General features: G+C 50.6%; 1 protein-coding gene across 25 annotated transcripts in view; it reads left to right on the forward strand.

The window, feature by feature from the left end:
• The window catches only part of FAM120B (family with sequence similarity 120B), a 50,708-nt gene that overhangs the window by 7,217 nt on the left and 19,225 nt on the right, over window positions 1-24,266 (forward strand). For 14 of the 25 annotated variants that reach the window (XR_003047246.1, XR_003047247.1, XR_003047249.1 and 11 more), the window contains 5 exons: window positions 1,547-2,776; window positions 4,479-4,659; window positions 14,679-14,780; window positions 19,914-20,086; window positions 22,825-22,917. Coding sequence is in view for 17 of the 25 variants with exons in the window: in XM_025049031.1 (XP_024904799.1) it covers window positions 1,616-2,776; window positions 4,479-4,659; window positions 14,679-14,780; window positions 19,914-20,086; window positions 22,825-22,917 (1,710 nt within the window). In the remaining 8 variants the exon portion in view is untranslated. Of the gene's footprint in view, window positions 1-8; window positions 1,197-1,546; window positions 2,777-4,253; window positions 4,357-4,478; window positions 4,660-14,678; window positions 14,781-19,913; window positions 20,087-22,824; window positions 22,918-24,266 lie in introns of those variants that run through there. The other 11 variants (XM_025049035.1, XM_025049036.1, XM_025049044.1 and 8 more) reach the window with 9 other exon arrangements.

Consider the following 24,266-nt stretch of genomic DNA (forward strand, 5'->3'; position numbering starts at 1 on the left):
TTCGGGGAACCCCGGGCACCCTCTCCGACGGGCCCCGGCGCCATGCGCTGGCCATCGCTCCGTGCGCCTTCGCGCGTTCGGCACATGAATGCCCACGTAACCGTGTGCCACTCATGTCCACTCAGTTTCTATATATTTTTTTTTATTATTAATGGCTATTAAACAGATCATTTCAAATTCTACTGATAGGGGCCGGTGTCCATTAATAGCCAGTAGAGTCTTAAATGGCAGTTCCTGTGATGGTGCCTTTTCTCAACCTGGTAATTTTAGTTTCTCCATTTGTGCAAGAGAGCTTAAGGGTTTTACCTGTCAGGGTTGTTTTAAAGAGTGGAGATTTTCCGTGTGGCCCGCAGGTGCAGGCGGAGCGAGCTCACTGTAATGGCGTGACTGCCGGCTTCTGCAGCTGGTGGCCACTGTCCTCAGTCCTGAGCCTGCAAGAGGCAGCATTTGTTCTCGTGTTGCTTTTTGCATACTAAGGATTTTTTTTGTTTCATTTTATCAAAGGACACTAAGCCCCGATGACTCTAAAGAAAACCAAAGCAAAAAGAATAGGCCATTAAGATAAAAGATGTCGTCACAGAATTTTTTCTGTGACGGCTGTTCTTACCTATTCAAATAATGCCTTATATTACATCTTTTACACGTAAGGGCATCTTACTATAAAGTATTCTGCTTAGATTTTTTCCAAATTTCGAATTCCAACGCTGAGCTATGCTGTATATTTGTACCTTTTACGGTGGGCAGTTTTCCGTTCAGAGTCAGGGATTCACCATCTCAGATGTTAGAAGTACAGACGTTCGGCATAGAGAGTTAGGTACCGTAGCCTTTGATTCGAGTTGGGGATCTGAATATGTGGGGAGCCGACTGACACTGCAGGCGGATTTTCAGCTGTGCGGGTGGTCGACTCCCCTGACCCCCTTGTTCGAGAGTCAGCTGCCGTCTTCCCCTCAACACCTTTACTGAAATGTGCCTCACGTGGAGTAAACCACACATACTTACAGTGTACAGTTGAGCAAGGTCTAGCATGTGTTCACTCGTGAAACCATCACCACATTTGAGCATACCCGTCACCTCAGAGGATTCCCCTTTGCGAACCCCTCCCTCCAGCCCCACGCAGGTGGCCACTGAGCGACTTTCTGTCGCTACACACGAGTTCAACTCTCTGGACTAGAATTTTACAGAAATGGAGTCATACGGTGTGTACTGTTTGGTCTGGCTTCTCTGGGTTGCATGTATCAGTATCAGTTTAGGTTTTCAAAGTTAACTTCTCTCTCAGTTTCAAGATGAGAAGTATTGCTTAACCTGGTTTTGAATTTAGTTGAGAAATCTTTTGAATAATAGTCTTAGTGGAAGTTTTAAAAGATGTGATGCGAGGCTGTCCCGTGTGGGTCCAGCCCCAGCATCTTGTACCTGGGAAAAGTTCTCGGTGTTCTCGCTGGACACTCTTCGGGCTCCTAACCAGCACACCGTGTTACATATGTTGGTGACCAGAGTTTCTGGAAACAGAGAATGAATATTTAATGTTGTCTTCTCTTTGCTTCATAAGGTGCCATAAGTCTACTGATGATGCCGTAATTGCTCATTTTGTCCCCAGACCCTTTCTGGGAGCCCAGTGATGGGAGTGAGAGGGTTGCAGGGCTTTGTGGGAAGCGCCTGCCCACACACACGCACGGCGGTCAACTTCAAGGAGCTGGCCGAGCTGCACCGAAGCCAGCATCCTGGGTGCGCGCCTACTGTCGTGGTGGATGCCATGTGTTGCCTCCGGTACTGGTACACTCCCGAATCTTGGGTTTGCGGCGGCCAGTGGAGAGAGTACTTTGCTGCTTTGCGAGATTTTGTTACAGCCTTCACGACTGTCGGCATCAAGCTGGTATTCTTCTTCGACGGCATGGTGGAGCAGGGCAAGAGGGCCGTGTGGGTGAGACGGAGGCTCAAGAACAATCAGGAGATAGCCCGGATTTTCCATTACATCAAGTCGCACGGGGAGCAGCCGGGCAGGAACATGTTCTTCTTGCCCTCGGGGCTGGCCATATTTACGCGGTTTGCTTTGAAGACCCTGGGTCAGGAAACTCTGTGTTCCCTACAGGAGGCTGACTATGAGGTGGCTTCTTACGGCCTCCAGCATAACTGCCTTGGGATTCTTGGAGAAGACACTGACTACTTAATTTATGACACCTGTCCCTACTTTTCAATTAGCGAGCTCTGCCTGGACAGCCTCGACACCGTCATGCTCTGCAGGGAGAAGCTCTGTGAGAGTCTGGAGCTCAGCCTGGCGGACCTGCCCCTGCTGGCCTGCCTGCTTGGCAATGACACGGTCCCAGAAGGCCTGTTCGAGAGCTTCCGGTTCCAGTGCCTGTCGTCCTACACCTCTGCGAGGAAAAACTCTGACAAGAGAGGTAACGTCATCCTGGCTGTAGCGGACCACATATCGAAAGTTCTTCGCTTACATCAGGGTGAGAAGAAGCTAGAAGAGATGCTACCTTTGGGACAAAACAAAGCTCTTTTTTATAAAGGGGTGGCATCGTATCTTTTGCCGGGACAGACATCTCCGTGGATTTTCCAAAAACCCAAAGGTATAACAACTTTGGGCAAGCAGATAGTATCCGTGAGTACAGACCCTGAGTTCAAGCCAGAGAGTCTGGTGTGTACGCACCCTGAATCCAAGGAAGAAACTCCCGTGTGTACACACCCTGAAACTGAACAAGAAGACCCCATGAATATGGAGCCTGAAATGAAGCAACAAGTAACCATGGTTTCAGACACTGAAATCCTGAAGGTATGTAGACATGCTTCCCCATTTCTAACATGTCATGATTGAATCCGTACCCATCGAGGGCCTTGTCAGTGAATATTGATTACTAGCAGTGGCTAAGGCACTGTGGGGACAGAAACAGGACCCTAGGTATTTAGTTAGGAAGCGTGACACGATCCATGAAAACTTACACTATGTACTGTACTCGAAACTGTCACATGACTAGCATAGAAGAAAGCTCGAGGAATTTGAAGCGGAGAGATCGTAGTGTTAAGGCACAGAGTGAGGTCCTCAGCCGAGGTAGAACCGGAGTCAGACCTGAACGGGCCTGACTTTTGCTTTGACTTCGTAGACTGGGGGCTCTGGCGACACACAAGATGTAGAGTTTGGAATCTGTCACCTGGGACACTGGTAGAACAGTAGGCTGGAGTCGGGTTTAAGGGGAGAAGAAGAAAGGAAAGTTTGGGAAGGTGGACTGCAGCCACATCTTGAAGATTGTGGAACACCATACCAGGAATTTGGATTTAACACTGGAAGGAGTATAGAACTCTTGCGGGGTTTGATGGGAGGGCCACTGTTGACTCATCACTTACGGGCGAGGTTCTGTGCTACGTGCCTTACGTGTATTATCTCATTGAACCCATGTGTTACAGATACGACACATGTCCACATGAACGTCTCAAAGGCACTTCAAGTTCAAAACCAAACTCATTACCCACAGATCTTTCGTTGTCCTTAGACTGCGTGGGTTTAAATTTTGAATAGTGATCTAGATGAATATATTTCTACAGTGCTAAGAATGCTCCTCACAGAACAATAAGCCTCGCACATAGGGTACTGTAGCCTTTCTGATTTTGAGTACTTGTTTGACTAGTAGTGGGATCAGTTCAAGTCGTATGTCGCATCACCCGCTGCGGCCAGCACTGCTAGCAGTGCCAAGCACACGCAAACGAGAGCTCAGCACAGCCTTCACTTGGTAAAAAATTAGAGAACAAATGCATGAGTGTGACAGAGTCCTCTAGGAGTCATAGTTTAGTGGGGGACATGTGACGAGATCGCTGCTGTAGTGTCCCTGTGAGTCAAGCCCATGAGGCAAGGGGAGGTGAATTCAGACTGGGAGAAGAGAGGACTCGTGGACAGGGTGACACTGAGGAGAGCCCTGGGGAGGAGGCGTGCGAAGCAGGAGGTCGGGAGGGATGGGTGTTACGGAAGATGGTGGAGGCCGGGGAGGGTGGCGTTCCTGGGAAGCAGAGAAGTGTGCCATCGTGACTGGACCGTGGCAGTTTCAGTGAGGCGAGATGGCGTGTGTGGGGGGAGGTGGAGACCTTGCAGAGTGGGGTCTTGAGTGTGAGGGCGAACTCGTGGCAGCCTTCAACGTGCTCTGAGGTGGGCAGTGACTGTGTCTGTGTCTGCAAGGAGGCAGGATGGCTTAGTGGGGGGAGAAACTGGGGCTGGGAGTCAGTTGGAGCCTGTCAAAGCCACATGCATCTCGGGTAGACAGAATGGCGAGCCGCTGTGGAAGTCGGCACCACGGGAGTGATGGAAAGCTTTGAGCCCAGGAGCCCAAGGAGAGGAAACGCAGAAGCCAGCTTGATGTCCCGAGTGTGAGTGCCCGATGTCCCTTTCTGAGCGCCTTCAGAACACGGGCGTGCCATAGGAAGGGGTCGGCTCTTTCTGTCTGAAGGTTTGTTTTCGAGGAGAACCCCACACGTTTACATTGGAACAGGTCGCTAGGGCGCAGCACGTCCAGGCTGAGAGCTACCTGGTGTACGGCGTCATGACCAGCGGGGAGATCGAATGCAGCAACACCCTGGAGGACGCGCTGGACCAGGCTCTGCCCAGCCAGGCCTTCGTGTACCGTCCCATGCGGCAGCGCGTCTACTCCCTGCTGCTGGGGGCCGGCGGAGGTGAGCAGAGTAACAGGGTCTGGGGCTGGTCCTGGGGGTCTGGCGGCTGAGGTCACCTGTGTTCTCTCAGGGCACGGACAGAGTTCAACAGAGTTTGTTTTCCTGTTAAGTCCGACATCTGGACACAGGGTAGATGCACGGGACATCACGTAATCAGCAGGCAGCAGGTCAGCAGTCGTTAGGAGAGTGTTGTTTCTGTGAAGTGTTAAACTTTTACGTCTGAAAGGACTTGTGCCTTTTAAAAAAGGTGAAAACTCTTTCCTCCTGTAGAAGCATAGGGTATGTTTATTATTAGAAGACGGTATCTACTTATTCTTCCTCAAAATGATTTTCATAAAATAATTTTATAAAATCTAGTACATCATTTTTTAAAAATATAAACGAAATTTTCCATTAGGGTTTTTGTAGTTAAGTTTGTGCGTGTCCCTGTCTGTTTGCTTTGTGCAGTAGCAGTGAGAGCACGGGGAGGGGACCATCCATGGGGAGAGCGGTGACTTGGAGGACCTTTAACAGCAAGTGTAAAATGTACCTGGCCCTGTGACCCCCTGTGAGGAGTAGTTTGGGGGGACAGGGACGTAGAGGAGCACTTCACAGCAGAGACCGGATGCCGATGCGTTCGGTCGCCTCGTCGGTCAGGCGTGCTTGCCAGGGCCAGGCCGGCTGTGCCGTCGTGGTCTGACTTGAGAGGGCTTAGGTGAGAAGAGTGTGGAAACCTTCAGACGTTATCGTGGATGTTTTTATTTGCGCGTTCAGTTCTGTTTCCGCTTCAGATGTTTGAAGTTCTGTTGTTAGGTGCATATGCATTGGGGATTATTATGGTCCTTACTGTACTGACCCTTTTAACATGATGAGATTTTTCTTTTCTGAAAAATCTGGTAACATTCCTTATCTCGAAGTTGGTTTTGTCTGATACTAGTACATGCTCCAGCTTTTTTTGCGACGGATGTTCGCATGGCGTATCTTTTTTCTATCCTTTTACCTTAACACTATTTCTTTATGTTTAAAGCAAGCAGCATATCAGCTGACTAAAAAGTCTCTGTCTTTTAATTGGAATATTTAGACCATTTACATTTAGTGTGATTATTGACATGATTGGGTTTAAGTCTTCCATTTTTCTCTTCGCTGTTTTTTTGTTATCTCCTATTCTGACTCATTTTGGATCAATGAATAGTTTTTAGTTTTTGTTTTATATCGTCTTTGGGATGATTAGATTTACTTGTTTTTTTCTTAGTAGTTGCTCTAGGGTGTATAATGCTCATCTCTAAATTATCACAGTCTACCTTCATGTAGTGTTTTACTATGTTATATGTAATGTAAAAACCTACAACAGAGTTCTTTGTTTCTATCATTTTTGCTACTTTTGCTTTGTGTCTTATGTATATTTTTAAAACCATTTTTAAATTTTGAAATAATTATACACTCACAGGAGTTGCAACAATGTTACGATGAGTTCCACGTAGACACCACCCAGTTTCCCTAAAGATGATAGACTCTGCGGTAAAGGACAGTCTGAAGCAGGGACTCGGCATTGGTGCAAGGCTCCTAACTGGACTGCAGACAGTATTTAGTTCTCACCATTTTTTAGACCCCCTTAGTGTGTTCGTGTGTGGTTCTGTGCGGTTTTACTCATGTCAAGACACAGAACTGGCCCGTCACCACAAAGACCCTCCGTCAAGCTGCCGCTTGGTGTCCTACCCTCCGCCCTGTCCCCTGACGACCACTTGTCTGTACTCTATCTCTGTTTTTTGGTTGTTTTGAGACTGTTAAACAAACGGAAAGATACAGTATATAACTTACTGAGATTATGCATGTATTTTAAACCCCATAATACACAATTCTTATTTTTACTTTAAAATAAGGGTCGGCAAGCTTTTTCTGTGAAGGGCCAGATCATAATAAATATTGTAGGCTTTGAGGGCCCCCACAGTCTCTGTGACAAATACTGAGCCCTGCTGCCATAGCACAAAAGTAGCCATTATCAGTACATCAGTGATGGAGTGTGGCTGTGTGCTAATAAAGCTTTGTCTAGTTTTCCCATGTCACAAAATTTGAATTTTAAATAATCTTTCTGTGTCACAGAAACTTCTTTTGATATTTGCTAATCATTTAAAAGAACATGAAAAGCATCATTAACTTTCAGACTACATAAAAACGAACAGGGCAGGTTTGGCCCATGGCTGCAACTTTCCAACCAACCCTTACTTTCAACAGTCCGTTGCCTTTAAAGGAGTTAGTGAATGGGAAAAGGTCTTTGATGTGCTCCGTTTCCAGTGTTCTCAATTTTTTGTGTGTAGATTCAAGTTTCCTTTAGTTTTATCTTTCTTCATTTCAAGAACTCGCTTTTACATTTCTTCTGCTCGTTTTATTTCCCTGAGTTTTTTTCCTGAAAATACCTTTATTTCAGAAGTAGTTTTGCTAGATATAGAATTTTAGGTATTTTTTTGTTCAGCACTTTAAAGATGTCATCATGTTTTCTCTGGCTTGTATTGTCTCTCATGAGATGACAGGGGTCCTTCGTGCTGTTCCCCACATGTAATGGGTGTTTTTCTCAGGCCATCTGTAAGATTTTCTCCTGATCACTGGTTTTCAGCATTTGTTGAAGCTGAGCTCAGGAGTGGCTTGCTCTGTGTTTGTTCCTGTTGGGATTCTTGAGCTTTTTAGATCTGCGAGTTTCTATTTCCTATCAAATTTCAAAAAAAAAAAAATTTATTTCATCAAATACTGTTTTCTGTCTCCATCTCTCCCACTTCCCACTCTGGGCCTCCAGTTACACACGTGGTGTCCCTTGGCTGCCGAGGCTGGTTTTAAGCATTTTTTCTCTCTATGTGCTTCAATTTGGGTAGTTCCTGTTGCTGTTTTCAAGTTTAGTGAGCCTTTCTTCCACACCATCTAATCTGCCTTTAACTCATCCAGTGAAATTATCATTTCAGATATTGTATTTCTCAGCCATTTTTTAAAATCTTCCATTTTTTTCTTCCTTGTCTTTATGTTTTCCTTAAATCCTTAAATTTATTCACAGTAGCTGTTTCCAAGTCCCTTGTACTACTAATCCCACCCGTGCCTTCTCTGGCCTTGTCTGTTGACTTTTCTCCTCGTCCAGGCCCACATGTTTCTGGTTATTCTCATGTGTGGTGTTTTACGATCTTACTCTAGAAGGTTTGGATACTATGAAGAGTGCTGACTTTTGTTCCTACCTGGTCCTTTCTGGACTTGCCTGAAGCTTTAGTGCAGTGGGTCTGTAGGAACTTCCGCTCTGAGCTGGAGGCCCTGCTCCTAAGGCTAAGCCTGCTTGGCTGTCACCTGAGTCCCAGATGCTTCATGAGGGCTCTGCACTCTGGCCGCTGGCACTCCGCTGGCTTGGATGCCTGTGCAGGCCCCAGTGGCAGGTCAGCAGGGCTCCCCATTTGTCTTGCCTGATTTCACTGAGTCTTGCCCTGGACGTGTAGAGCTCAGTCCTCAACCAGGACTTCGGGGGCACGCCTTGCAGATTCCAGAGCCCTGTCTGCACAGTGCCAGCTCTCTGGTGTTCTGCCCTGTCGGCCTAGCTGCCACGACAGCCTTGTCCTGCAGACTCTGTCTCGTCATCTCAGACAGTCTCTCTTCTAGGCTCTCCCTCCCTGGGCTGTGGCCTGCACAGCGCCTCTAGGCGGAAAACTGGGATGAGGACTGTCCAGCGTGAGGTTGCAGTGGCCTCAGAAGTTTGTCCAGCTCGAGAGCTGTCGGTGGTGGGAGGGCTGGTGAGCAGCACCCCGTGTTGGCCATCCCCGGCTGTCCCCTGGAATTCTAGGTGCTAGCGTGACTCTTGTTCCTTTTTTGGTGACTTTTTTTTTTCCTCTTGGGATGTTTTCAGATATTCTGTTCATTCTCTGTGTCCACAAATGCGTCTCCCCTTTGTTGTCTCTGGGTTCTGTTACTGGCGCTGCTAGGGGACATTCCAGGTTGTCCTGGGTTGACATTCTGTGCTTCCTCATCTTCTCATGCTTCGCTTGCTTTGCTCTCCATTATGGGAACATTTCCCCGCTCGTTCTCAGTGCTCACGGGAAAGGGTCCCTTCTTCCTCACCCTGCGGCCACTGCCCTGCCGCCCTGCAAGAGTGCACCACCTGTCTGCTCTGTGGAAGCTCGGCCCGTCCACCAGCTCCTCCCTGACGGTCACGTTCCTGCCAAAGCCCTCGGCGTGGTGACCGTCTTCCTCCCTGCTGGCCTCCATGAGAAGGCGTCCTCAGAGCGGGCTTTGGCCCTTTGCCTCCCAGGCCGTCTCATTCCCTTGCTTTGCTTTAAGAACTGTATCCACATTGACAAATACGACATTCATTTCTCTGGCTCAGCCACTCTTTTGATCAATTCTGTGCATCACTTAAGCACTTAAAAAGAAACTCCTTCAGGTTTCCCTGTTACCTTGTCAAAAGTAAGTTCCTCTCTGAAATCGCCGTGTGCTTTTTACCCCGCAGCCCGCCGCAGTCTGTACCTGCACGCGTAGCCCTTGTTCACGTAGCCCTTGTCCGCTGGGCCCTCCTCCCTGCGAGGCTGTGGCAGAGCTGGCGGGGGCTGCACTTAGGCGAGCGATTAGGCGATTGGTAGGTGTTTATTGAGCGTATGTTTTAAATACTACCTTTTCGGGAATATTTGCATTTGGCAAGGTGTTCCTTGGAAAGGGGCCCTCGAATGCGCATTTCAGACGCAGGCAGGGTGGAGAGACGCTGTCTCCAAGCACAGTCTGACTGGCAAGAGGGAGCCTGCTCGTTTAAGGTGAGATTTAGAAGCAGAGGTGCTTTTAGCTGTGTCGTGTAGACTCTGAGCTCTAGAGCCAGGCTCTTCCCCTAGTGCACCTGTGGACCCGAGGGGTCGTGCCAGGTCACGGGCACTGCGTTGTTACCTTGATACCTCAGAGCCCTAGTTATGGGTACCCTTTGGATAGCTGACCTGCAGGACACTCCGAGTCACCTGTTTATGTTGGAGTGGTGGGGTGATACCACCGTCACATGCATCTTCTGGTCGAATCCGTGGTATTGGGATGGCTGAGTGGTGTCGTGGCCCAAAGTGGGGAGCAGTCCTGAGATCGCTCTCCCTTAGCCCCTCATGCCATTTTACCTGATTCTGTCTCTGGTGTTTAGTGCCCCTAGTGATAATCTTCGCTGAAATCACTATGAAACCTTTTGAGTTTTAGGCAATAGAAGGAACTCAGAAAGATGCCAGGGAAGAGCCTGCTCTGCCCTCCTGCCCATGTCGGTAGTCGATGGCCCCACGGCAGTGCCCTGTGGACGGACGGCAGCCCTTGACAGCCCTCGGCAGCCAGAGCGAGCCGGCCGGTCCCATTGTCTCCTCACTCTAATCCAGCAGATGTCCTGGGAATCCCAGTGGGGCCCGGGGGCGGCTGACAGTCTTGTGGTGGGGTGGTCAGCCCTGCAAGTAAATAGTCACTGTCCAGTCAGGGTGGCGAAGGGGAATTTTCACTCAAAAGGCTAATCAGCTCTCTGTTCTGCTTCTGTAGATATGCCTGCTGCATGGGCTGTACTCAAAATTGACTAAAGACTCATCTTCCCTTTTGCTTGTTCTAAGCAACAGATGTAACTGCCTGTGCCCCCCAGCAACTCCCGCGCTCTGTAACCCTCCGAGGACAAGTTAACCAATTGGCCCATGCCATGTGTATATATGTGTGTGTGTGTGTGTGTATATATATATATCTGTCCTTATGGTTCTGTGGTATTTTTATGTATTTATGTTATATATTATTTTTTAAAATTTGTTTCTAGCTTTATTGAAATATAACAGTTCATATTTGCATTGTACAGTTCACTGAGTTTTTTCTATTATAGTTGGCATACAATAATATTTTAGTTTTGATTGTACAGCATAGTGATTAGAAATCTATATAATTCACAAAGTGACCCCCTAAATCTAGTACCCCTCTTCCCCCTTACACGTTTATTACATCATTGACTATTTTCTTTATGCTACGCTTTCTATCTCCATGTCTGTTTCGTAACTATCCATTTGTACTTCTTAATCCCTTTGCCCTGTTTCAAATTCCCCCCAACCCCCCTTTCTGCCTAGTAGCCCTCAAAATATCTTCTGTATCTATGAGTTTATTTCTAGTTTTGTTGTTCTTATTGTTTATTTTGTTCTTTAGAATCCACATGTACACGAAGTCATGTGATATTTGTCTTTCTCTGTCTGACCACGTCACTCAGCGCAGGACCCTCTAGGTCCATCAAGGGAGTATCTTTTCCCACTCCCGTCCTTTTGCTGTGTGTCTTTCAATCTGAGTGATTCTCTTGTGGGCAACATGCGTAAAGCTCTTGTTTTCTCATCCATTCAGCCACTCTGTCTTTTGGTCGGAGCACTTAATTCTTTTCCGTTTGAGCTACTCATTGATAGGAATGTAGTTCTTACCATTCTTTATTCCTGTTTTTGATACATGCTTTTGCTTCTTAAAGAAGTCCCTCCAACATTTTCTGTAATACTGGCTTGGTGTTGATAATTTCTTTAGCTTATTTTTGTCTGGGACGCTCTTTATCTGTCCTTTGACTCTAAATGGTAGCTTTGCTGGATAAAGTGTTCTTGGTTGTAGATCCTGGGTTTTCATCACATCGAATATTTTATTGCCAAGCCCTTCTGTCCTACATGGTTTCTTTTGAAAAATCAGCTGCCAGTCTTACGGGCGGGCGCTCCCTTGTAGGTAACTTAACTGCTTTTCTCTTGCTGCTTTTAAGATTCTCTCTTTGTATTTAACCTTTGGTATTTTAATTATAATGTGTCTTGGTGTGGGCCTCTTTGTGTTCCTTTTTCTTGGGACTCCGAGCTTCCTGGGGTTTTATGTCTATTTCCTTCACTAGGTGAGGGGAGTTTTCCATCATTATTTCTTCAAATAGCTCTTCAACGTCTCGTTTTCCTTCAGGTACCTCTATGACATGGATATTTTTACCTTTAATAGTGTCTCATAGGCTCCTTAAGTTATTATTATAGTCTTGGCTTCTTTCTCCTTGCCGTTCTGATTGAGCGTCCTTGGCTTCCTCACCCTCCATATCGATAATTTGATCCTCTTCTTCTTCCACTCTGTTGATTTCCTTTTATATACTCTTCTCAGATAACATCTTCTTCATTTCTGACTGGTTCCCTTTTATAATTTCCATTTCCATTTTTCTATTTATCTCTTTGTTAAAGTTCTCACTGAGTTCATCTGCTCTCCCCCTAAGTTCATTGAGCATCTTTGTAACCAGTGTTTTGAACTCTGCGTCTGTGAGATTGCTCGTCTCCATTGTTCCTGGATCTCTGTTCTGTTCACTCATATGGTTTCTGCTTCTTTGTCTTCCCATCTTGGCTGCCTTTCTGTGTCTGTTTCTATGTACTAAGCAAAGCTCCTAAGTCTCCCGGTCTTATTAGCATGGGTTTGTGTGGTAGGTGTCCAGTGGCACAGTCCTGAGAGGGGTTCAGCTGCAGGCCAAATTTAGCCCCAGCCTGTGCCCCTCCAGGGCCACCTGTTAAGATTCAGCAAGCAATCCACAGATGCTGTGCTGATAGTTGCCTCAAAAGGCCACACCAGAAAGCAAGGCCAACTGCCACCAGTGTGAGTCTTGGAGTTGGCCCAGCAAAGAGCACTGGTCTTGCCGAGGACAAAAAACTGGATGTGGCTTGGGTGGGGCCCAGATATAGTTTTTAAAAAGCCAGCGGGGTTGTTCCTGAACCTGAAAATCCCAGTAACTGAGAGGTTAAAGTCCACGTTGCTTCTCCATCCTCTGTCCCCTGCCCTGCGCACTCCCACAGACCTGCAGGTCATGCGAGAGGGGTCGGCCCTCCCGGGAGTTTGTGTTCAGATGATCCAGTCAGTGTTTGCGGGGAGGGTGGGAGTGTGGACAAGTGCACAGGTGTGCTCCTAGGAAACCATCTTAGTTCTATGTAGGAGACTTTACAAAGTGGAATTATGTGTCTGTCCTTTGGGAATAGCACAAGAACAGGCTTGATTGTTATTTTTCTGTTTCCACATATGATGTTACAGCTTGAAAGAGAGAGTGAAACTAGCATTTACTCCAGTTTTTACTTTGCTTTTTGAATTCAAGAGGCCAACAGATCGAAAGTTCCAGTAAGAAAGTCAGCCTCTTCTGTTTTTTTTGATATATAGTCATTTAAGATTATTTTGTTTTAGTTCAGACAAACTGAATTATTGCAACATTCTGCTATAATTTCACCACTCTGAAACGATGTGGTGCCCAGAGAATGTGCCAAACTTTAGGATTTTCCACCAAATTTGTTTGTTTTTGTTTTGAGAAGATCTCAGGTAGTGTTGGCGTCTGTCTGTAGGAGGGCTAATATGGATTAAAAGTGAAAATGACACCATCTGAATGTTGAGCTTTGGCTAGAAGTGTTGACTGGATTGTCACACTTACGATCTGTGGACGTGGACAACATTTTGTAACCCCTGAATGCTGCCCTCTGCCCCTATGGTGATCAAAGAGGGCACAGTGAGGTCTGTTAAGCTGCTTGTCCCCGGCGCCCAGTGACGCAGAGGGAGGGTGGGACTCAGGAGTCTCTGCAGGTTCACTCTGCGTCCGGTCTCGTTTCATCCTCCTTGACTTGCTTCCGCCTCAGAGAAAGTAGCTATTGTCAGGTCTCGTCTTTTGCCGAGTCCTTCACGATGCCAGTAAAACTCCATTTAGGGAGTGAAACCTCACACCAGCGAGTCTGGTCGAACTTTCGCCTCTGGCTCATTAGTGTCCCGCGTGAAGACGAGGCATTTCCGTGTCCGGGCTGTGCGGTGAGTCATGTGAGTGCTGCGCCGTGCGAGCATGATCCACTCTTGTTATGTGACCGCTCGTGGTCAGTGAAACTCCTGGCAGCCTGTGCCAGCGGGCATCGTGGACCCTATGGCACTGGGTTCCTCGGGCTGCTCCTCCCTCCGGAGTGCTGCTGAGTCACTGACTCCTGGGTGGCATTGCTCTTGGAACACTTGTCCAGAGCCTGACTTCCATGGTCTTAACCAGAGAGGAGATAACAGAACGTCTACCTGGTGTTTTCTCAGAGGGCACCAGTGGCCATCACGAAAGTCTCTTCAGTTTATTTGTATTTTAGTGTTACAACTCATTGAGAAGTCAGCTCTAAACTCTGTGTCGCGAGCAGCTTTAGAGGAAAAGGGATCGTTTCTACATTTATGGCTTAAAACGCAGTTCAAAGATGTCCTGTGATTTCCTTGGGTGGTGGTGATGGCCAAGAGCCCTTACCATGAGTGACTGAGCCTTTGGCATGAGAGTCTGCTCTCACACTGAAATAGCGATTCGGGACACTGCACACTCAGTAGACTGTTTTTAATGTCATGAAAACCTAGGCCAAGGCCAAGAGGAGGTGGACTTCTTGTTCAAACAACTGTAAGAATACTGCTCAGATCTCTTTCCTTCCCTTCCTCGGCTTGCGTACACATGAGATGTGGGCCAAGCTGCGTTTGCTCATTAAACCTACAGCTCATATACCTGCCTTGGGCCTGGGTGGAGAAGATGCGGTTCTTGCCAGGGGCCCACAGCAGGTGGAGCAGGGAGACAAATCCTGGGGAGCATGGGGGTGTCCCACCCTAGAGAGCAGGGACTGATACCTGCACCGAGAGAGAAGGCAAAGAGGGGTGGCCACATGCCATCCAGGGAGGTGGCCTCAGAGGGGGAGGGTTAAGGTGGGGAGGAGAGGGTTCAGACCGGAGGGTGCCATGTCTAGACAGGGGCTGAGGAGAGGCGTGGGGAGGGGTGGACCCTGTGCGAGCAGGGGCCTGGTCAGGGTGCACTCGGAGCCCCACCCCAGAGCTGTGAGTCAAACTGTGCCCCAGGTTACTGTTCGAGTCCCCAGGCTGTCCTGCCAGCCCGCCCCAGAGTGAGCAGTCCCTCAGGTGGAAGGGTGGGTCCTCTCAGGGGCCTTGGAGGCGAGAACTCACTGTGCTCGCCGGCTTGAAATTGGTCCCTGGCCAAACTGTGTCTGTGACTGTGTTGGCTGGTGATGAATGTTGACGCTCAGCGCACCTACTGACCGGCTGTCTTTACTCAGGTGGCGCCAGCGGCGGCCCCGTCGTCCAGGAGTGGTTCGTGCACTCTGGGAACCCGCTAAGGCACCCGGACCTCGTCAGGCCCCTGCCGATGAACGTTCCAGGTACAGACATCCCCGCTGTGTCCACGGTGCCACAGTCCAGCGGTGGCTTCACTGTGGAGATGCTGTAGTTCTCATTCGCCCCTGGGCTGGAGGAAGGCCCCTGTCCCTAAGGTGTGACATGGCGGGAGGGGCGGTCACAGCTCCCTGCCGCGCTTGGCCATATGGGTGTGGGGCTGGGGGTCCTCCCGGGCGGGCAGGCAGCCCTAAGGGGACTGTGGTCCACTCGGAGCCGCCGCCGCCCCCCTGGGTGACCCACCGAGGTCCACTCGCACTGCCTCCCCGTCGCGAGAATCTGGACAAGCGGGATGGGGAGGTAGGAAAGTTACTTCAACTGGGAAAACACGCTCCTGGTCACGAGAAGGGTCTGGCATGAAGAAAGGAAAACAGGTTCGCTTAAAAATTAGCTGAAGGAAACCCTCTCTTTCTGCAAGCAAGTTCTTGGGCTCTGGAAAGGTCCAAAACTTACGACGGGGACGGTGCTCCACGCACGGACAGCGGGAGGGGGCCCCGGGACCGGGCGGCGCTCCACGCGCTGGGCAGCCCGAGGGCGGAGGGTGGCCTCCTCGCCGTTTCAGAGCGCGTGTTTCTGGGGTCTCGATGGTCTGCTCTCGAACGCGTTAATTGTCTCGTGTCACTGTCGTTTTCCATCGCACAGCCTACAGTTTACCAAACAAGTACGGGAGCCTGGAGACGCTCACGGGCGATTGCCCTGGGAGGGCGGCTGGCGTCGTTACAGAGCCCGTTTCGCTGTTCTCTCTCTCAGGGCTGTGCTCAAAGCCTGACGAGGTACTCACCGCAAAAACAGATCACGGTGAATCCACGCTTGTTTTTACGGCAAGAAGTATTTTTAAAGGATGGCCCGAATAATTTTCCAGAAATGGTTGGTTATTTATGTGATTTCTGTCTCATAGTATCTTTTCAAACACACCATGGGAAGGGTTACTATAGTTCCCGTCATGGCTTAAGTCTGGGTGTTTGTCGTGAGCGAAAGTCAAAGGCATGCCACAGAGTTCTGACCCGCTCTGGAGGGCGTGCTTCCGGGCTGATGGGCACGCTCCTCGGCCCCATGGGAATGGCGGGGCTCGGGCACAGACACAGCCCACGGGCTCTGCTCCGAGAACCGGCTCGGCAAGCCCGGTCTGTGTCCCATTCAGCGAGGGCTGTGTCTGAAGGGTACGTCTGTAACCCATCAGGAGACACTGGAAGTGTGGTTTCGAACTTCCTTGGTGGATGATTTAGATGAGTGACTGTTTATGTTTATGTTGATATTGATACAAAAACAAGATTTTAATATTTAAGCAGGCTTTCCTGTCCATCTGCCCACATGAACACCTTTACCAAGTCATGTGATTAGGGTTTAGATGCGATGCTGGTTGCCAGACCACCTTTCAGTCTCCAGATTATTGTCTGTAGTGTCCCAGCCGCCCGTGAGCTCTGACTGGAATGTGAGGGCCACCCTGGTGTCTTCTGGCAGCGCCCATGGAACCCCACGGCCCAGATGACTGTGTCTTCGTGCGCCATGGGAGAGGCCTTCTCTTCCACAGTAGTTCTAGCTGTTCTCTCAGCTCCTCTGCCTTTTGATTCTGATCAAAATGTGTTTTTTTGAAACTGAAATTACTAATAATTTCCTTTGTGTTTGGTGGGCTCAGCTGTCGCAGGTCATCGCAGGGGAGTTAAAACCACTTTGCTCAGAGTGAGTTTGCATTAGAGGACATCTGATGTAAGTGGTCCTTCAGAGGATGCTCACCCCCCTGATGGGGACAGCACTGGGACTCTGAGCAGAGCTCGTCTGTGCCACACCTGGGCGAGGCCCCCCTTGTGACGGAGGCCTTCGTGTGTCCTGGGGATCGCTGTGGTGGCCTGAAAAGACGCCGCCCTCGGAGCATCGTCTCCTGGTACAGACAGAGGCCTTGAGCCCCGGACAACGATGCGGACGTGTCCTGGCTCCACTAGCGTGGGCGGCACAGCCGGACACCTGGTGCGGAGCCCCTGCCCACGTAAGCTACAGGGGGAATCGATTAAAATTCTCCGACAGGAAAGAGATTTATGAGGGCCCGGTTTTCAGATTTGGTTTTCTGTCATTCATTAGGCATTAGACCTTCTCAAGAACCAGTTTCTTTATTGTTGGCATGTTGTTCTTTTTCTCGCAGTGTGAGCGATTTCTAGTGGCTTTGATGAGGAGTGTCGAGTGGCATTCAGGACAGCCTGGGCCTTGTGAAAACACACTGCCGGGCCCCTGGACGCCCTGGTTCCTGGGTCTGTCAGGGCCCAAGAGTTGCACTGGTAACAAGTACCAAGTTGATGTAAGGCTCTTGATCCGATAAAAGGTACAGGCAGAGGGAGTAAAACCAGACCGACAGCCATAACTCGCTCACCAGCCTTCTCATTCGCTTCTTGTCACAGCCTCTGGAGGCTGAGGATGGCAGCCGTCACCCCTGCTCGCTTCGCTGGGCCTGCAGTGCTGGCCCCACCACAGAGATAGCGTCGTTTGCTGCTACAGTGAGCGGCCGGGAGTCTGCAGTGCCCCCTTCCCCAGCCTGTCTTTCTCTGTGCGTCTGTGTCTCCTGATCACCTCCGACTGGGTTCACCCTCTGTCTCCTGCCATCGCTCTTAGGACGAGACCTTGGCAGCTGATGTCCCCTCCCCAGAACGACCCCTTCCTCCTTTGGCACAGGTAGCTGCTGCTGGTCCCTCACATCTCCTCCTCCAGGACGCCCGCTCTCCACAGTCAGCCCTCCGCATGGGCACGGAGAGTCCTCTGTGCTCTCCGCTGTGGCACGGGGGGTGCCAGTGTGCTTCCGGGGCAGGCGTGAGTCTTTCTCACTCCCCTGTCCGTCCAGCCTGCCGTGTCGGCCAGCCGGTGGCTGTTTTTGAGGCGTAGGTACTGAGTGTGTCGCTGGGTGGACGTTGAAGAGGTGGCAGGAGGGAGGAGAGCAGGAAGGGTGCCGTCCGACGCCACCGCTGCCTCCTTCGTTGGCAGAGCCCAGCCCGGAGGGTCACGGCCGTCTCTTCCGTGCCCCTGCCTGGCTCACTTATCCCTTTGAGCCCCACATCCCTGGCAGGACCATAGCGTGTGCGTGACCTTTGCCCGCTGGGTCTTCCAAAATATTGACTGTCCATCTTAGGGCTTTTCAGCGCCTAGCAGTGCACGCAGGACTGTAGGTGTCACAGCCTGGGCACCCTCAGCCTTCTCAGAGGCTCGGTGACAGTGGCAGCGAGAACAGGCTGGCACCCAGTCAGGGGGTGCTGCTCTTCTGTTCCCCAGCCTTCCGTCACATGGTTCTTGGAAGCGTGTTACCTGCTGTGTCTTACCTGGGTCTGCGAGCCCATGTCATCCGGCCTTGCCCTGGCAGGGGTGAACGGTGGGCCACAAGCGCTGTGATGGTTTGTTCGGGGACCGTCACGTCCACACTGCTACTCTGCTTGGTTCTGAGTGTACTGCGTGCATCTCGTTATGTTGTCCCCAAATGCTTACGTGAGGCAGATGAGGCGAGGGGACTTCTCCGGCGTCGGCCGCGGTGCGCTGGCCTCTCAGCCGTGCTCACAGAGGCGCTGGCCGCAGGGCTGGCTGCTGCGTTCTGAAATGCAGTTGTACTTGGGGGGCGGGACCGTGCGTTACTTTTATTTCCTTTATGTGTTTCTATTTTTTTGCCATGAGTGATTTTGATACTCAGAAAAAAATATTTTTCAAATACTTTAGGTTGTTTGAAAGAGCTGCGATGACAGAGTAGGCGTCACTCACCCTAGAGCAGGGGCCGGCGCCCTCCTGTACAGGTCAGGTGCGAACACTGCAGGCTGCGGGCTCAGACGCCTCTGCTGCAGCTGCTCCGCTCTGAAGGCGCGAGGAGCCCCCGCCCGCCGTGCGCACGTGAGCGCAGCGGCTCGTTCGAGACGCCGAAATCGCAGCTTCATGCCGTTTTCTCATACCGTAGAGTATTCTTTCGGTTTTTTCAACCATTTTAAAATGTGAAAACCGTTTATGGGCTGTACAAAAACAGGCAGTGAGCTGGCGGGCGGGACCTGGCCACAGGCGGCCGTTTGCTGACCCCGCAAGACGAGCGCTTTCTCGAAACGTCTGCCTCCTGCGGTCGTCCTGGAGTGACAGCTCTGTCTGAAGACCAGCTCCGTAGACTTTTCTTTCTGCCACTTATCTTCAGCATTTTCTTTCTTTCAAAAGAAAAATAATTTTTCTCCAAAATAGATATTGAAAGAGTATTCTTGGTGGAGGGAATATTTCAGCCATTTCAGAAATGCCAGTGATTTTTGCTGGATTGTGTCCCCTCCGCTGGTGGGAAGTACACTACTGAGTACGCTCAGTGGCGTCGTGAGCGACATTAGGGAGAGGAGAGTCGCTTAATTCCGACACCGGTGGGTTTCGCTTCCTGAGTAAACGTGCGGGACGCGTGGACCTCAGCCATCCTCTTGCTTCGGGCCTGTCCTAGAGCCAAGTGACGGTGCAGGGCACGCTGCCGCCGCCCGGGGTGGGGCCGGCACCTCCACCTGCCGTGCCCTCCTCCACTCTGTGCCATTTGGTGTGATTTACGTAAACGAATGAGGTTTTTCCTTTTCCTTGATTTTAACAATTTAAATGTATGTGTAAAATATGAAAGTGAAACACTAAAAATTATATTTTAGGTATTTCTTTGGTTCATGTAGTTTTAGGGGCATGGGGTCACAGACACCCCGTGTCGAAGCCTCCAGGCCCCACGTCTGGCCGAGCAGGGCACCCGCGGACAGACCCCGGGAAAGTGCACACCTGCCATCTCTGCAGCCGACGCCTTTGCGCGCTGGAGTTTGGGAGCCGCGGGTCGAGGGGAGGGGCAAGCAGGGTGGTGCCTGCGAAACGCGCCCCGAAAGGCATTCTTCACAGTGCAGGGCCCAGCACAGGAAGGAAGACGCCCCCGTTCCCCTCCAGACGCAAAAGCAAGCATGTTTTCAACAACACACGTCTGCCGGCCTCTCGGGGTTTCGTTCACATAAAGCGGGGAGCTCCGTTGGCCTTTGCCTTCTAGTCCCTCTAAGCGGCAGAGCCCCAGGACGTCAGCAAGGGAAGGGCTGGCGCCCCTTGTTCTTCGGTTGTATGACTTGCTAGGGCAGAGAGCAGCGGCGCATGGCTTTCTTTCTGCTCCCCAGGGGGAACGCCCAGTTTGAAAGTCCTGTGGCTGAGCCAGGAGCCCGGAATCCAGGCCCGGCGCATGGACACCCTGCTCGCCTGTTTGGACCTCTCCTCCTCACGGGAAGAGCTGCAGGCGGTCGAGAGCCGCTTCCAGGCGCTGTGCTGCCTCCTGACCTACCTCTTTGTGCAGGTAACCTGCTCCTGGTCGCGAGTCACCCCTCACTGCCGGCCCTCGTCCTCCGTGAGGCGCCGTGCTCTGGGACGCAGTCCTGGGCCAGCCCCCATGTCGTCGGCACCCTGCACACACTGGTTCTGTGAACTGTGCAGAGCTGACAAGGGTTCCGTGCTGGCGTGTGTTTGAGAAGCCCCTCCTGCGTTTGGACTGAGATTCGCAGGGCACTCACAGGCTTGGGGAGTCTTGCCGGGGAAGAGCCTGCTTTCCAGTTTCTGGGCCGTGGCGGACCCTGCTCCTGTGTCACTACCTGGGTGGCCGTCACTGCTCCTGGGGTTTGATGTCATCATGAGAAGGTTCCATCCCCTGCTCCATGCTCTGGCGACCCACCTGGACTCCCAGCCTTCCCCTGACAGCTCTTCGTTCTGGGCAGATTACGTCAGCTTCCCTAAGTCTCACTTACTCGTTCGCCTAACTGATGTTCACTAAACACTTAACCTTGTGTTCCAGACAGAGAAGGAGCTAATAGCCACTTCCTGGGGTTCCTGGGGCAGCCACGTGCAAAGCACACGAGGGTCACGACCGCCATCTTCGGTCATGTCCCGGGGCCACAGGCAAAGGCCACACGTTAGGACTCTCCGCGAGTCGGACGGCTTTTTTCATTCTTTTTACACTTGGTTTATATGTGAAAATTACAAAAGCCAATGAAAAGATTCGCCTTTTTAACAGTTTTCCACAGCACGATTGTTTGGGCACCTCAGTAAAAGAAGGGCTTAAAAGGCCGTCTGCCATGGCCCCCTTTGCCCACGTCCCTTCCCCGGCTGTGTGATTTCAAAATGATTTTCGCCTGGCTGCTGTCGTAACGACAGGGCACCCTTCACGACCGAGAATCTCCCTCCTTAGCCGTCTGGACTTTCTCACGAACCTTCTCAGCCCCTTCAGTCCACCGCGTCCGGCTCTCATCATGGGTCTGTGTGGGCTCAGCCATCACATTTTCATTTGCTCGGGACGGAAAGTTACGTGATTCTGATTTTCCAGCCTGAGTTCACTTTATGAGTAGTTGATGGCCTTACAGAAACTTTTATTGTGGAATTATATTTCCAGAGAACCTTATTTATACTGGCTTTTGCATTCTAAGTGTCCTCTTGGCTCTGCGTTCCCGCTAGTTCTGCCTTTTGCACTTTGAGAAAATGTGTGGTTCAGGGACTCTCAGAGATTTTGCTGCCTCGTTACTGGTTGCACAGGCAGCGGTGTGAACTTTAGGGCTGGTCTTATTGTTTTGAGCGGACCACTTTTCCATTTGCACCAGACTTAGCAAAGTATAAATGAATAGAGGATGGCAAGATTATTTAATATGTAAATGTAAACATACATTTCTTTCGATATTGTTTATTAAACGTGTGTGCATGTATTGCAGGCTCGTATTCTCTTCTATCGTGTGTTGACCTGAGGTGGCTGTGGCTCAGGTTGAGGCTCAGTGGGCATTGGCAAGTGCCAGTGACCCTGAGCTTCCTCACCCGCAAACTAAGTGTGTTTTTCTCAGTGCTGGGAGCCATGAATTGATGCTCCTATGACGTACACTCAGAATTATCTTTTCTAGCGGGAGTGCTGGGTTGTTGAAGCCACTGGAAGTCACACAGCACAGCTCTGCTCACCTGTCGTTTGTGCAAGTGGCAATCAGTTATTAAAACCACTTCTGGCAGAAAAAATCCCAAACCCCAGACCTGTAGCTTTGCATCTTATGTTTAGTTAAACTTGAGCAAGATACGTGTCAGGAGGGAAACATCCACGTTCACTTTCTTCCTCCTAACGATTGCTTTTTAGATAAAAGTCTCTAGTGAAAGCCAGCATGAGGTTTGACCTTAACGACACATTTATTGGAACATTTTAAAACTAGAAAACAAATCGACACACCAGCAGTGTTCATCAGATTAAGAAGGTGCTGTGTCATGCTCGGGGATAAGTATTCTCTCAGGATCAATAAGGCTAAAAAACTGCACTTATAAAATTATTGTACTTTTTTATAGTTATGCCTCAGTTGGATGTTTTTATGCGTAATGCAGAATAAAATCACATACTCTCCAATATACAAACCCGCACCGTGGAAAAGTCGGAGGAGACGCAGGGGACGGTCTGCGTCGCCGTGTCCACCTGGCTTTGTCTCCTGGGCTCACGGGCCCTCTCCCCATTCCCACGGTCCCGAGATCTGGCTGTTCCCCGCCCGTGTCTCCTCATTTCTCTCCCACTTTTGTTACACCTTTGATTCCACAGAGGATTGGTGGGGTCTCATATTTTGGGGATCCTGATTCCTTTGTGTAAATGACAGCTGTAATGACAGGTGTCACCTGCGGCCGGTGCAGGCAGTTGTTGACCCCAGCTCGGGCCAGCTGTGGGTGCTCTCTGCAAACCCGAGCGGCCAGCTCTGGAACTTGTGCCTCAGAAGGGCCACCTGTGGTCTCTAAGACCAGGCTCAGTCATGGCGCACGGTTCCTGCCAGGCGTTCTGGAACGCTCTGCGTTGCTAGAGAATGACCAGGCTTCTATGTCCACTGTGGCCTCGGGCACCATGGAGGCTTTGCCCCAGGGACTGGACGGTGGGAAAGAGGCTCCGCTCACTTCCCCCTCCACCACTCGTCTGCTGCCCAGATGGACACGTGCCATGCGTGAGTCTGTGTGAGTCTGCATTTGGTCGTTGCCCACCCCCCCGCCCTCCAGGTCCAGAAGCGCTAATGCTGGGCTCTCCCCCCTCCCTTTCAGGTGGACACACTCTCCCTGGAGGACCTGCACGCTTTTATCGCTCAGGCCCTGTGCCTCCAAGGAAAATCACTTGGGCAGCTTATGGACTTACAGGTACCGACATGACCAGTTGATTGTCACAGTTCTAAAGACGACCTGGCTGGACCAGAGGGGCAGCATTCCTGTCAGCCTTTGTTTCTCACGACCTGCCAGGTCCATGAAGGCTGTACGGGGGCCTCATAAAGCTGGCGGTGGCCGTCTAGCTGTCTTGGGTCAGCTGGGTCAGCGTGCCAACAAGCACAGCCTCGTGACAGTTTCGGGAAACTTGTGGTTCTTACTGCTGTCTTGATATCCTAGCCATTTGAAGAGAATAGTTCGTTTGACCTTTTACAAACCATGCTGACCTGGGAAAACGTAACGCCTCTTCCTGGTGTTGGCGAACGTGCTGTCTTGCCCAGCTCGTCTCTGGGCCTCTCTCCCAACCCAGTGTCCGCTCTCGGACAGTGGCCACGTCGCATCCCTCCCTGCGCCTTGCCTGTCGTGGAGTTCAGTAAGGAATGTGACGATGGAGACAATGGGGCTCGCCTAGGAGGGCCATGGCCTGCCTTGCTATATTCGGACATTGCCATTCATGAGTGTTTAGTCCCTAATCTCACAAAGTGGCCTGTGCATGCTGATGTCAGCGGCTCCGCATGTTTAGATCTGGTGGTTATTTCCTTTTGGGGGTCTCGGGGCGGGCCAGCTGTTGATGGAAGCTTAAGCCTGCCTTTGACAGGCTGTTGGGTACGATGACGAGTGTATCCATAGCTTCTGGTTTGTTGGATTCATTTTCATTTGTCTTTCTAGTGAAAAAACCAATAGTTTCATTGATGAACAACTTTTAATCTAATTTCAGAACTCTTACGTGCTGGGTCTGAGTCATAAACTTATTCTCATAGCAGTCCAATTAAAACAACAGTGCCAAATTTGTTTTTATTAGCAGTTTTATTGCGTCATTGTAAAATCTGTTTCTAAAAGTGGATTTTTTTCCTTCCTTTGACAAAATACAACTTTAAAATTTTGAGTCATCAGCTGGTTAATTCTAATTTTTAACACTAGGCTCTAGCCCAGCCATGTGGCACTCGCGTCCCGCCCCGTCAGCCAGCTCCCTTGGCAGGCGGACGCCCGGCTGCTCGTGTGAAGGCCGGGCCTCAGAAACAGCCAGGCAGGAGCGAAAGGGACTTGGAAGGTCTGCCGTCTCCCGCTCTGCCATTCACACGGGGAAACTGAGACCCTGCGGCATGCAGACTGGCTGGAGTGCGGGTCTTGCACGTGAGGACAGGAGCTAGCCTGGTCACCTGCCTGCTGGCCTGGCCTCCAGCAGACCCTTTGGAATGTGTGGCAGAACGTCACTGGTCTCATGAGAAGTCTGCTGTCGGGGTGGGCGTGGCACCGCCTGGGGTGGTCCTTGCCGGTGTGGAGTG

The sequence above is a fragment of the Pteropus alecto genome, unplaced genomic scaffold (genome assembly GCF_000325575.1).
Source record: "Pteropus alecto unplaced genomic scaffold, ASM32557v1 scaffold195, whole genome shotgun sequence".
Lineage (NCBI taxonomy): Eukaryota > Metazoa > Chordata > Mammalia > Chiroptera > Pteropodidae > Pteropus > Pteropus alecto.